The sequence below is a fragment of the Sinocyclocheilus anshuiensis genome, unplaced genomic scaffold (assembly GCF_001515605.1).
Source record: "Sinocyclocheilus anshuiensis isolate Anshui unplaced genomic scaffold, SAMN03320099.WGS_v1.1 scaffold292, whole genome shotgun sequence".
Taxonomy (NCBI): Eukaryota; Metazoa; Chordata; class Actinopteri; order Cypriniformes; family Cyprinidae; genus Sinocyclocheilus; species Sinocyclocheilus anshuiensis.
In genome coordinates this window covers 1409382-1423088 of record NW_015555757.1, presented here as the reverse complement: position 1 = coordinate 1423088, position 13707 = coordinate 1409382, and the positions used below count along the sequence as shown (strand labels likewise).

The 13707-nt window shown below is 37.6% G+C and overlaps 1 protein-coding gene across 5 annotated transcripts in view; it reads right to left on the bottom strand.

Moving 5' to 3' along the window:
- LOC107673942 (poly(ADP-ribose) glycohydrolase-like) overlaps positions 1-13707 on the bottom strand; it is a 39332-nt gene that overhangs the window by 1785 nt on the left and 23840 nt on the right. For all 5 annotated transcript variants that reach the window (XM_016467787.1, XM_016467785.1, XM_016467789.1 and 2 more), the window contains 5 exons: positions 8799-8946; positions 3779-3857; positions 3498-3606; positions 3165-3270; positions 1717-1845 (listed from right to left, as the gene is read on the bottom strand). In XM_016467787.1, the coding sequence (XP_016323273.1) occupies positions 1717-1845; positions 3165-3270; positions 3498-3606; positions 3779-3857; positions 8799-8946 (571 nt within the window). The remainder of the gene's footprint in view (positions 1-1716; positions 1846-3164; positions 3271-3497; positions 3607-3778; positions 3858-8798; positions 8947-13707) is intronic.

Here is a 13707-nt window from a genome sequence, read left to right as displayed (position 1 = left end):
AGTAAAAAATATAACACCAACATGTCAGAAAAAAAACAATCACTGAGATGGATAAAGGATCACACCCTTGTGTCAGTATTTTGTTAAACCACCTTTTGCTTTAATTACAGCCTTTAGTCTGTTGGGATACATCTCTACTAACTTTGCAATATTTGCCCACTCTTCTTTGCAGAACTGCTCAAGTTCAGTTAAATTTGATGGTGACCGTCTGTGGACTGCAGTCTTCGTGAGCTGTATTGGATTTCTGCCAGACATATCGATTGGTGTTGAGGTCAAATAATTCAATTTTATTCTCATGTGGCCTCAAAATCTTCAAGGTGCATTTTGGCAAAGCTCAGTCGTGACTGCATGGGGCTCTTCTCGAGGAGTGGCTTTTTTCTTGCAACCCTCTCATACAAGCCACATTTTTGGAGAATTTGTGATATTGTTGACACATGCACACACTGACCACTCTTTGTCATAAATTCCTGCAACTGCTTCAGGGTTGCTGTAGGCCTCTTGTTAGCCTCTCTGACCAGTTTCCTCCTGGCTCTTTCATCCAGTTTAGAGCGACGTCCTGATCCAGGGAGGGTCTGTGTTGTACCAAATACCTTCCACTTCTTAATAATAGACTTCACTGTGCTTCTAGGCATTGATAAAGCCTTTGAAATTTTTGTATCCATCTCCTGACTTCTGCCTGTCCACAACTTTATCCCGGAGATCTTTTGACAGTGCCTTGCCACCCATAGGCTGCGTTTACACTTGGCATTGACATGCGATCACCGTGATCTGATCATCAGTCAATCAGGACACGGCGCGTTTACACTTGGCAACATCAGCTGACTTCTCGAGCTCGATAACCGATCGGATCTGTATTTCCCGCGCAATATTTAAATAAGTCTGTGGTGCAAAGTCAACCTGAAGTTGTGGGTTTTCTTTTGAAAAATATTTTCAGTCGCGGGACATTTTACAAATCAAAATAAATGTACGAGTCTCACTAGCGCTCTGTTCTTCCGACAGATCGGGAGAGAGGGGGCGGCGTTTTGCGTGATGTCGACCTGCGAATGCAGACACGATGGCTGGATTGCGTTTACATTACACTGAGATCCGATCACAATGCGTCCTCGACTACCTCTGGACCAGGACACGCTGATCGGATAACATTCCGATCAGAAGCGCATTTACACTTGTCTTTTCAATGTGTATGTGGACAACATCCGGATACAGGTCGCATGTTAATGCCAAGTGTAAACGCAGCCATAGTTGATTGTTTGCTTCAGTTGCACTACCAAGGAAATGCTCCATGAAAGCTCTTTTCATGCTCAGCTAATCAAAATGACCACACAGCTGATCACAGTCGAAAGTCAAATGGCTTTGTGTGCCATAGGGAAGGTGATTAGCTACACCTGATTGAGTTTACAAGCCATTTATAGGGTGGGGGTGATCCTTTTTCCAACTCAGTAATTGCTTTTTTTTTTTCTGACATGTTGGTGTTATATCTTTCACTTGGATGTTATAAGTTGCACTGAGTAAATACAGCTGGATAAAACAAAAACTGTGTCCGTCTTCATTTCAGGCTGCAAAGCAACAAAATGTGATCATTTTCAATTTTTCTATAACCACTGTATATAAACCCCCTTCCAATAAGAACAGGACAAACATCCATTTTTAAAAATGTGTGCCAGAAATCTGAAACAGATCTGTCCAAAAATAAAGCACATGTAACAGGCCCCTTACCAACAGTGACACATTTGTCTTTAAGAAATTTGTACAAGGAATGCACGTCCCTCACGAGTTCCTCATCTCCAAAAGTGAAGTAGGCCACATCTCTCCCCGCCTCAGAAGCTGCCATCAACTGCAGCAGAGCTGGAAGGACAAATGGACAAAGCTGACAGTGAGCAGAAGTTTCACTGGGCCTGCAGACATAAATACCATTTAGAAAGCCTTTCATGTTTAACATACATTTCTCTTTAAAGCATGCATCCCTAAACAGAAATGACATGCATATATTTATGCATGGATTCCTGTCATTAATGCATGGGAATATGGAATACAAAAGGAGAAAAATTCTGTGTAGATTACCCCCTCCCACCCCCCATAAGCAAAATGAAGGGCCAATCAACCGCTGCATGTTCTACGTATGACATATTGCTGATATTCTCTGAGGGTCCCGAGTAAATACTGATAGCTGCCCAACCTGAATGACTAAACGTTGTGTAATACTTCACTAACGGCATAGTGTGGATTCTTTAGTTTTGCCCATGTTCCTAGCTGTATAGAAAATGACTGACACATCCCATTATTTTTAAAAAGTAAATAATCCATGTCTAACAACCCCCATTAAGAGACTCAATCTTAGTCACCCAGCTTCAAATTGAGTCTAAAGATTTTAAATATTTAAAGAGGTTGAATGTAGCCCACTGATGAATGAACATTGTCCAAATGAGAGCAGCCAATTACAATGGGTAATCTGTAGTCAAACCAGCGCTCAACTAAATGGATTGGCTCAAAAAACTCAGCCTCAAGATGAATTTACTGTGTGGCAATCATTGGGAGAAATTAACTAACTCCATGTACAAACACACAGAAGGCCCATGGTTCAACAATGATGAACTATCAAAGATGGAATCACCTCATGAAACCGTTTCCATTATCCTTAAAACAGAAAACGATCAGCTGGCACAAGCTTGCCATGAATTTATGGGTTACACTTTTAATGGAAAACATAAATGTGTGTCAGCTGATCAATACCAGGAAAGTGGAAAAAACATATCTTGGGTCTAAAAACAAAGTGAGAGAGCTTCTCTGTATTGTCTGATTACTAAAAGACAATAAAACCAGAAATGATAAAAAAAAAATCTAGAGATAAATATGCTCAGCTGATATGATTACAGCATTTCTCATACTCCAAATTATAATGCTGTGATGCTTACATTAATTTGTAGCATTTAAACCGCTGATTTAAGGTTTTATTTTATTAGACAGTATAGCAGTATAGACTTTAAATATCAGCCATTAATGATAATAATTAACAGTTAGAATCTCAATAATGGTCATAATTATAATATTGGTGCATGAAAATTCAGACAGTAATGTCCTATAAGAGTCCATCTTCAAAACTGTGTAGCTTCACATTGTGAGGAACAGATGATGGTTTTATTTTCCATTCCACGACCTGCATGTACCTTTGAGTCGTGTGTCGCCTCCAAACGCACCACATCCCCAGTTTCCTGTGGCAACAGCAGAGAGGTTCTCAGGGTTCGCAGCAGGTCGCATGAAACTGCAATATGCCTGAAAACAGGAGACATCCTTATATCATCGAGAAACAAATACAACCTAATCACTGCAAGACACTCACAAGAAGACTCATGTCATGCCTCATGAAATCCTCTAAGCAACGCAGACTGGCATGGTTAAGGAAATCAAAGGCAATTACAGCTTGACAGAGGTCAAGGATTTGCCATTTCATGTAATCAGTGTGAAACACAGAAGAATATTTGCTTGAAATCTTTGCTGACCTTGTTTAGCTCCCGGGTCATTTTTTCAGGCTGAAACTGTTCCATGAAATTCCTGTATCTCAGTGCATCCATGGCCACAATTTCGGTGCACCTCCGCTGCCACCCGTCTCTGAGCATGGGAAAAGATTTTATTCCGGGCTTTCCTCATTTTTACTAGCCGCAAATCATGGCATTTGTGTCTTGGTTGCGTGGTTATATTCAGGAGAGCTAACTGCATTTTAAAAAGTGTAGGAACCCATTTAAGAGGTTTCCTTAAGTTATCATTATCAGTAATCCATTACCTGGGGATCTCATCTTTGTGACTGGCTTTCCATTTGAAGCTCTCTGCATAGCCAGAGTACTTGCTGTATTGCTCTGTGCCTAAAGGAAGACCAAATAAATAAAACAGAAATACATATGAAGAGGGTAATTCCAACTAAAGTATGAATAGCATTTTCTTGTCCCCAACATATTATAGACAGAAATAATTTTCAATAATCACAAAATCAAAATTATGTGAACATACAGGTGAGATTTATATTTGCTATTATTTATCATTATTATAGCTTATAAAATATCTTATAAGCTCAATCTAGAAAACCAATTTTTTAGTTCTATCAGAAACAACCATATTATAATACTTGACTTCTTATAACCAGCTAGAAGTTATATTTCTATGTTTGCAATTTTCCTTTTTATTTTTTATTTAATTGCATATAAGACTTTCATTATTTATAATAAGATGTCCGATTTTATAAAATGGTTATTTCTGAAATAACTGGAAAACTATGATATTATAAGCTATTTTATAAACTAATATAAAATAGAAGTAGTAATAATAACAATTATTATTATTGTTGTTATTTTTATTGCTTAGAATATCCATGTAGAAAACTATACATAGTTTTCCAATTCTATCAGAAACAACTATATTATAACTAGCTAGAAGGGCTCTCATTAAATACGGCACACAATCTACCTTCATGATTGTTTTTTTTAATTGTGCAGATCTATTTTATTACTTTTAGAATGCTCAAATCAAACCACTTAGTTAAGTGACCATATCCTGATGGAAAAACCGCTTCCAGACACTGAGCATCTCCTAACTATCACAAAGACCTCTAGAATCCTCCTCCCTCACCTTGATCTAATTAGTGTTTGTGGCCAGTTTCTGTGGCACTCTGACAAAGAGCAATTGCAAGATTAAAATCCAGTCCCTGTACCAACGCTTCAGCATTTCTGCCAAGTTTACTGACGCAGAAAGAGTGCATTAAGGAGTGCGTGTCATGATGCATTACTGGCGGGATATGATTTGCTGCAAAGGCGAGTTGCAGTGCAATAGGAATGGAGATGATGATGAATATTTCGTTTGTTGTAATAACTGTGATGGAATGGCTGGATCCATTAGAGAAGGCCGTTCCCGCAGTCATTCATTGTGGCCAGAGGTAATACCGTTAAGTGGAAGGAGGGGGCAGCAGGGGTGAAAGAGAGAACGTAAGTGAAAGAGAGAGAGATGACTAATATCTGAGCTTGATTCCATGTGAGGGTATTTTGTGACTGGGGTGGAAAGCTCCAAGTTCACAGTGACTTTGAGGCTGATTTCCAGAATTACAACTCACTAACTGATTTCTCAATGGTGTATAACCACTTCTGTGCCTTAACTATCAAATCTTTTCTAGTTTTCCAGGAAATGACCTATTGGTTTGAAAGCCACAATATTCTGATTAACAGTTTGTGCATCTGTGCAACAGTTTGAGTCCTGTGCATTGTTTGGAAGATGACAGAGGGCATGGGTGGATGAGAAATGGACGGGACAGAAGGTGTGTGAGTGGGCAACAGCCAATCACAGCACAGCATTTCTACATGGCTGTGACTGCAGTCATTCCTTAAATATAAGGAGAGTATTCAACTACGCGAACAATTCTCTGTAACAGAAGAAAGATTTGACTCTCTTGTCAACCATTTAAACCAACATGACTTATTTAGTCACAGGTTCTGATTGATGTCTTCCTCACTTTGAATGTAGGTTTGACGTAAAGCTGGATGATACTCAATAATGAACAAGTAACTCTGTTCCATTTTAATGAGAAAAAGAGTAAGAGGAAAATGCAAAGCTCACTTTGTATCCTGTCTACATCAGCAGATAGCAAAACAAAGACACATGGCACAAAAACCTTTTTTATATAACCAGGTAAGAGGTCATACGTTTCAGTTTCTCCAAGCCGTCAACAGTTTTTCAGGCTCAAATTTTCCTTGAGAGATACTAATAATTTAGAGGAACATTTATGACACATCAGGGTTATTACAGCAACTAAAACTGAAATAAAAAAGCACGTTTTAAACTGAAATAAAAATGGTTAAAAATTGTTTTTATTCATTGTTATTTTAGTTTAGTTTAATTAATTAAAGTGAAAATAAAAAATATAAAAATAAAACAAATTAAAAAACTATAATACAGTATATCTGATACTAAAATAACACGCATCCATAATTGGATTGCCATGTAATTTACAAGCATTACTCAGTTAAGTAAAACTTCTATGTAATTATTTAAATGGATGGTTCAACCAAAAAAAGTACAATTAAAATAGAAAAATATAAATGAATAAAAAGTAAATATATTGATAAATGTCTGTTTTTTTGCCTATACATTGACAGTCAATGGTCACCAAAACTGAACATTCTCAAAAGATATCAAAATATCTTCTTTAATGTTTCACATATGAAAGAAACTCAATATTGTATCAATATTACTGTTTAACATAATACAGAGCGGCAGCTCTTGTAGGCTGCATTTACGTTGCACTTTTTGACAAATGACATTTCCATGACCAATCATTTGTGATTAACTTGATAAACTTTAAAAACTACTTTGATTGAGCCAATTGAATTTTGATTCTCATCAATGAATCATTTAAACTGCTTTGCAAACTGATTCCTTACCAAACTTACACTTAAAATAGTTCTTAAAGGGGTCATATGATGCGATTTCAATTTTTCCTTTCTCTTTGGAGTGTTACAAGCTCTTGGTGCATAAAGAAGATCTGAGGGAATACATCAACTTAGTGCTGTGGATCGCCGGATCGGCTTTCACCGTGGACGAAGCAGAGTCCAGCTCGGGGTCGTCACATGTGCTTGCCGCAAGCCCTCCGGCCGCTCCTTCGTCGAATCCGCCGGCCGCGCTGTTCTCAAGCCCGCCGGCTGTTCCTCACTCAAGCCCGCCCGCCGCCGCTCACTCTAGCCCGCCGTGTGTGACGCGTATGAAAGTGAAACTACTTTGTTTGGCCTTCCAAAAGAGGACGATCAGAAATGCAGACATGGTTTAATGTTTACGCGGCACGATGCAATGCAACGCGTAAAAAGATAGTTTAAGTCATTATAATCCGTAATTATGTCCCCACTGGATGCAACAAATGCCTCGTTTATAATGGGTTTTTGTCTCGTCGCTCCGGCCGGACAGGGCATCACAGTATGGTAAGGGGCATAACATTTCTGTCACACGCTTGAGGTATTTGGCAAATAACAACACACTGGATAGCTGGCCAATCAGAGCACATCTCGCTTTTCAGACCGATGCGCTTTGTAAAAATCGATGTGTTTCAGAAAGGCGGGGCATAGAGGAGAAACAATAATGTACAGTATGTGGAAAATAATGTGTTTTTTGAACCTTAAACCGCATAAACACCTTTCATTACACAAAATACACAAAATAATGTTCTTTTTAGCAACATCATATGACCCCTTTAAGAATCCATAGCTAGTAATCATAACCAATAGACATCAGGTAAATTAAGTACTGCTAATACTGAATTGACTAGCATTAAAACCTTTTTTTTTTCTCTTACTGACTGTCACTGAAGTACTGCTACCTTCTACTTCCCTTGGTGTGTGTGTCATTCTGTACCAACAGAGGTTGGAAAGGAGCAGCAAGGGTCACATGCTACAAACAACAAGTGAGGAAGGAAAGAGACAAACCGTTTGTAATGTATCGGAAGCAGGACACTTACTCATGACCTGGGCTCCTCTCCAATCCTGCCACTCAGTCAAAAAAGCACAGTTCATAAAGGAGGAACAGAGTGATGAAAGAATAGCACAGAGACAGAGAAAGACACAGAGGAAGAGGGAGAGATATGTACTGAGAGGAAGGGTGGGGGGGTTGTCACTTAGCGTGTTGACTCAAGCACAGTGAGTTGGAGGGTGAAAAATAGGGCAATTCAGCTAGAGAGAAATGAGGAATAAAGGGCTGCCCTGAGTCCATCGTGAATCAATGTAATGGATTTACATTCAAATTGGATGAGGAGGGAGGACGGGGGGAGGGGGTGGTAAGAATGGAGCTGAATGTATACACAAGCTTCTGCGAGAAATGGCAAATTACTTATGGCAAAAACGTGAGGTGCTATTCAGCTCACTATAAGTAGTGTTAGAGAAGTGTGATTAAAGTGACTAACTTCATTAGTGGATGAAAACAAACCTGATCTCACCGATAATCGGATTCTGCATTAAACATAAATACCTAATAACATCCATGATTACTCTACTCTGTCTTGATTCAAACCCCACAAAATGAGCTGAATGATCTTATGATGTTCGTTTCTATTAATGGTTTTTGAATGTCTACAATATTGCTTCAAACAATGTACTAAAACACTGTGACAGTGGTGTCATCTAGTGCTGTCCAATTTGTGAATGAATCGTTTCAATGAATGAAACGCAATCGGAATCACTCAATGAACCACTGAATTACTTGTGGCCATCTCTGACTCAAAATGAAGTAAAATCTTCTACGGTGTTGTGCAAGGCTTGGGACGAATTGTTCACAGTAAGTCAAGTACAAAAAAAAAGATCATGATGGTCTTGTCGAGGAAAGGGTTTTCACGCTGGGGTCTGCAAGTAGGAAAATTTTATAAAAAAATAATAAAAAATAAAATAAAGAATAATAATATTAAAAATCATAATCATTTTAATTATTCTATTTATTTTATTTCTGAAACAATATTTTCTTTATAATATCATGCTTAATGTTTTTCTCTCACAGTACAAATGCATCTTCCAAGATTTTTTGAAAGGGGTCCCTCACAAAAATATCGTTATACTTGGCGGTCCTTAGCATTAGAAAGTTTGAAAACCCTCAGTGTTACGGAAGCAGAATAGTTCAATTCCTTATCATTTTTCACACTTTTTAGTTAACAGCTGTTTGAACAGCTAGAAGGGAGGAACGAGACACTTCAGTGGTGGCTGACATCAATCAGACAGAGATGTGTGCAGGACAGACGGGAGGGCGGAGTGGACTGCTTCCACTGCTGTGCGTGTGTGTGTGCTGACCTGTGATGATGAGGCACTCGTCGCTGTCCAGAACTTCCGTGAAGAGGCGTGATATGATGAGCTCAGGGTTGATGAGGAAGCGTATCTCCTCCTGGACCAAGCCCATACCTGTCAGCCCTCCACCCACCAGCCTGTTCGCAAAGTCCACCTGCACAAATAAAAACACAAATGCATCTTCTGCAAAATTGTTCAGCTGCTCTAAAGGGTATAAAATGTTATTTCATCCTTGGTGTGAAATTATGTTACGGTACAGAGATCTATGATACTTGTCTAAACATTCAAATGGTCAGACTGTAAACCAGGTTGTTTGTCCAGAATGTCACCAGAGATTATAGGTTCTGGGTAGGGGACAGGGTGCTAAAATGCACATGGGTGGAAAATAGAGTGCTCTAGTACCCGGCTCTGCATAAAACTACAAATGATGAGTAAAGTAAAAGGAAAGAAAGAATTTTCTGCACAGTTCTGGGGACCTTTAATTTGTGCACAATTTTTGGTGCATGTACAAATCCAAAATTTACTTTTTGCTACACCTGCTGATAGCGAATGATTTCAGAAAATGTAATGGCCATAAATATTTCTCATCTGCCATTAAATTGTAATTGCAATAAAAAAAATCTAAATCTTTGGGTATGAAAATATCAATGACGTAAATAACTAAAATAATAAATACATGAAAAAACCCATCCAAAATTATAATTAATAAACATGAAAACATTTTTCACTGAAGTAACAAATGCAGATCAGGCTTCTGACCACTGTGACCCTGCAGGTTGCTGCCAAGGCCAAACATCCACTCCCTCTTTACTGAATAATGGATCTATCAAGGACAGGCCATTAGCCATGAAGGTCAGATAACTCAAACAAATAAGTAAATATGTTCACAGCTCTCAGGCAGTGTGTTTAAGCTTTTGTCTTATTTGATACTCTTATATTTTTATTAACAAAATTATGTTATATTACAGCACATTATATTACCTTATACAACTACATTATATGTACTCCTAGTACATATTAGTATTTATATCATATTTATACCATATCAGGGCTCAACAATAAGGGTGGCCTGATATTTTCAAAGAAGAAGTGCCTAAATTATAACACATAGTTACATTTCAGACTTTTTTAACTTATGTTTGTTTATTTATTTGGATCCCCATTAGCTATGCCCTAAGGCATTGCTAGTCTTCCTGGGGTCCACACAACACTTAACATTCATACATTATTACATACATTTAAAAGTTAAATACATTCTCCACATTCCAAAGCATCTCTATAAACATTTCTTCTACCCTTTTAATATCTATAACACCTACTATATAAAAACATATTACTTATTCAACTAATTCCTATACCTCAACCTCCTATAAGTACAGAATTCCAAGGTGTGCCTTTACCTGCCTTTTAAAATCAATTTTCCTTGTTATCCTAATTAATGACAATGGTAAATGATTCCATGATTTCATTGCCCTAAATGTTACTGTACGTTTAAGAAAATTAGTTTTAGCATTAGGGAGTAGAAATCTACCCTCTGTTGCTCGTCTAGTAGCATATTCATGTGACTGAACATTAGATTGTAATTGATTATACTGATCCAATGGAGTTTTAAAATGTAAAATCTTCCATGTTGATAACAATATTACAGCAATCATCCTATCTTCCACTCTTAGCCATTTAAGATCAAAGTGCATACTATTAATATTCGTACCATACGGACACTGGAGTATTAACCTCGCTGCCTTATTTTGTACCAACTGGAGTTTCCTCAAATCCTTTTTTGTAGCATTGGCCCATATAATCTGACAATAGTCCAGCTGTGAGAAGAACAGAGTGTCCAATATTATTTTCATTATATCAAACGTAAAATATTGTCTACATCTCCTTACTACAGCTACTACCCTTCCCATTCTCTTCACTGTGTTCTCAATATGCTTTGACCATGACAATTTATTATCCAGGGTGATACCCAATAATTTTGCTTCCTTAACTTGCTGAATAAGTGTTTTATTTATATATAATTTCAGCTCTGGTTTGGACCGTAGAGAATAATTAGACCCAAATATTATACTCTTTGTTTTAGATGTATTTAGTATCAACTTATTTTCTAAAATCCACTTTTCTATACTCTGCAACTCCTCATTCAAAATAGCCGTCAATTCAACCGACGTTTTTGCAGATGCATAAACTGTTGTATCGTCTGCATACATTGTTAATTTGGCACTTCTTAATACCAGATATAAATCATTTGTGAAAATGGAATACAAAAGTGGTAAAAGTTAAATACATTCTCCACATTCCAAAGCATCTCTATAAACATTTCTTCTACCCTTTTAATATCTATAACACCTACTATATAAAAACATATTACTTAAATTCCTAATTCCTATACCTCAACCTCCTATACGTACAGAATTCCAAGGTGTGCCTTTACCTGCCTTTAATTTTCCTTTTTCCTTGTTATCCTAATTAATGACAATGGTAAAAGATTCCATGATTTCATTGCCCTAAATGTTACTGTACGTTTAAGAAAATTAGTTTTAGCATTAGGGAGTAGAAATCTACCCTCTGTTGCTCGTCTAGTAGCATATTCATGTGACTGAACATTAGATTGTAATTGATTATACTGATCCAATGGAGTTTTAAAATGTAAAATCTTCCATGTTGATAACAATATTACAGCAATCATCCTATCTTCCACTCTTAGCCATTTAAGATCAAAGTGCATACTATTAATATTCGTACCATACGAACACTGGAGTATTAACCTCGCTGCCTTATTTTGTATCAGCTGGAGTTTCCTCAAATACTTTTTTGTAGCATTTGTCTATATAATCTGACAATAGTCCAGCTGTGAGAAGAAGAGAGTGTCCAATATTATTTTCATTATATCAAACGTAAAATATTGTCTACATCTCCTTACTACAGCTACTACCCTTCCCATTCTCTTCACTGTGTTCTCAATATGCTTTGACCATGACAATTTATTATCCAGGGTGATACCCAATAATTTTGCTTCCTTAACTTGCTGAATAAGTGTTTTATTTATATATAATTTCAGCTCTGGTTTGGACCGTAGAGAATAATTAGACCCAAATATTATACTCTTTGTTTTAGATGTATTTAGTATCAACTTATTTTCTAAAATCCACTTTTCTATACTCTGCAACTCCTCATTCAAAATAGCCGTCAATTCAACCGACGTTTTTGCAGATGCATAAACTGTTGTCTTAAACTTATGTTACATTAATATAATAGACAGAATATTTAAATTTTCTGACATAAATAAAAATAGTTTTGCGCTGCTATTTATCACATTTGTGGCACTAAAATGTTGAAAGGGCAAAAAAAAAAAAAGTACTAATAAAAATTCTGACCTTAAGATAAAGAGCAGGAGAAAATAAATAGATGCATATAAAACACATAAAATACATAATTATATGAGTTAAATGAGTGATTGACTTGTGGCACTGCTAAATTCTGTTGTGGAAGCCATTTCCTCAGTGCTGTCTCCTATTGTTATGCATTTTTATATTTCAAAGACTGGGAGTGTGAGCAGCAGTGCTAATATTGGCCCAGGAGCTTTGAAAAGGTAAACAGGGGAAGTGTAGGACCCCTTTGAGGCTATGTTTTGCAGGCTGTCAGGCCGGACTCACTGGGCCACAGCCTCCTCAGTGAGATGGAGGAGAAAAGGGGAGGGAGGTTGGCAGGCTGCCAGATGATCTCGCTGATCAGGTCACTCAACTCCAGCTCCGACCGCCCCGCCTCTCCTCAGCACTACTGACAACCTGTCAGACCGTCCCACCCTTCCGGAAACATCCGTCAATCCAGCCAGCAGGACCCCGGGCTCCTGGGACCTCCCAGGGCTGTTCATGTGTGCCCATCAGCTGTCAGGGTGTGCCCTGCCCCAACTGGGGAGAGATGGGAAAAGGAGAGCAGGGCAGAAGACCCCGGCAGACAGACACTGCAATGAACTCGAGAGGTGCAGGGAGGGACGTGATTGGAGCCAACAGAGCTGCAGAACCTTAGTCAGTTGGGTCAACACTGAGATGTTTAAGTTTTTTTTTTTTTCATATTGGGTCACAGATTTCTTTGACATGTTACTTCCCATATGAATATGACACTCTATAAAAAAGGTGCCATTTGTGCTCCATAAAACAAAACCAAATAAATCCAGATATATCAACAAAAAGACTGTCCTTGCTATATTATCAAATATGCATATTTTGGAAAAAACTAAAGATATGCATACTAATGGAAATAAATCTATTCTTCAGCCCCGTTCACACCAAGGAGGATAAATAGTATATATCTACTAAATAGCTCTAAATGTAAAAGAATAGCAGAGTCCATAAGACATCTGTAACAATATCGACACAGAGTAACGACATTGTTGGAATCACTTCCACATAATTTTTTCCAGCTGATGGAAGATAAAACACTGAAAGCCAATCAGAATCCATCCTGCTTTAAAGAGCTCAAGCATTTAAAGAGACAGATGATAAAACTGCAGCGCATGTTTGTCATTATGGCATCATCATCCCTTAAAAAAGTTATTTTTTCAAGTACAAGTTAAAGCCTTCTCTTCTGCAAAATAATTAAACTTTCACTAAGTTAACTAAATGAAGTCATTTATGAAAAGAAAAAAAGAAAGAAAGAAAGAAAGCCAATATTGCCAAACTGCAATAGGCACCCATTTCATAGATTGTCCCAATGATTTTGTTTTAGGGAAATACTATTTATTTTTGTGTTCTCGTTCGAGATAAACTGCCTGAATTACTCACAGCTTGAACAGAATCAGCACAGTTAACATAAAATGTATAATTAACATCTATGCAGACATGTCCTTAAGAAGAGAGGAAGAATGACAGAAAAGGTCTTTTGTGTCAAAGTAATCTCCAATCTGACAGATGTC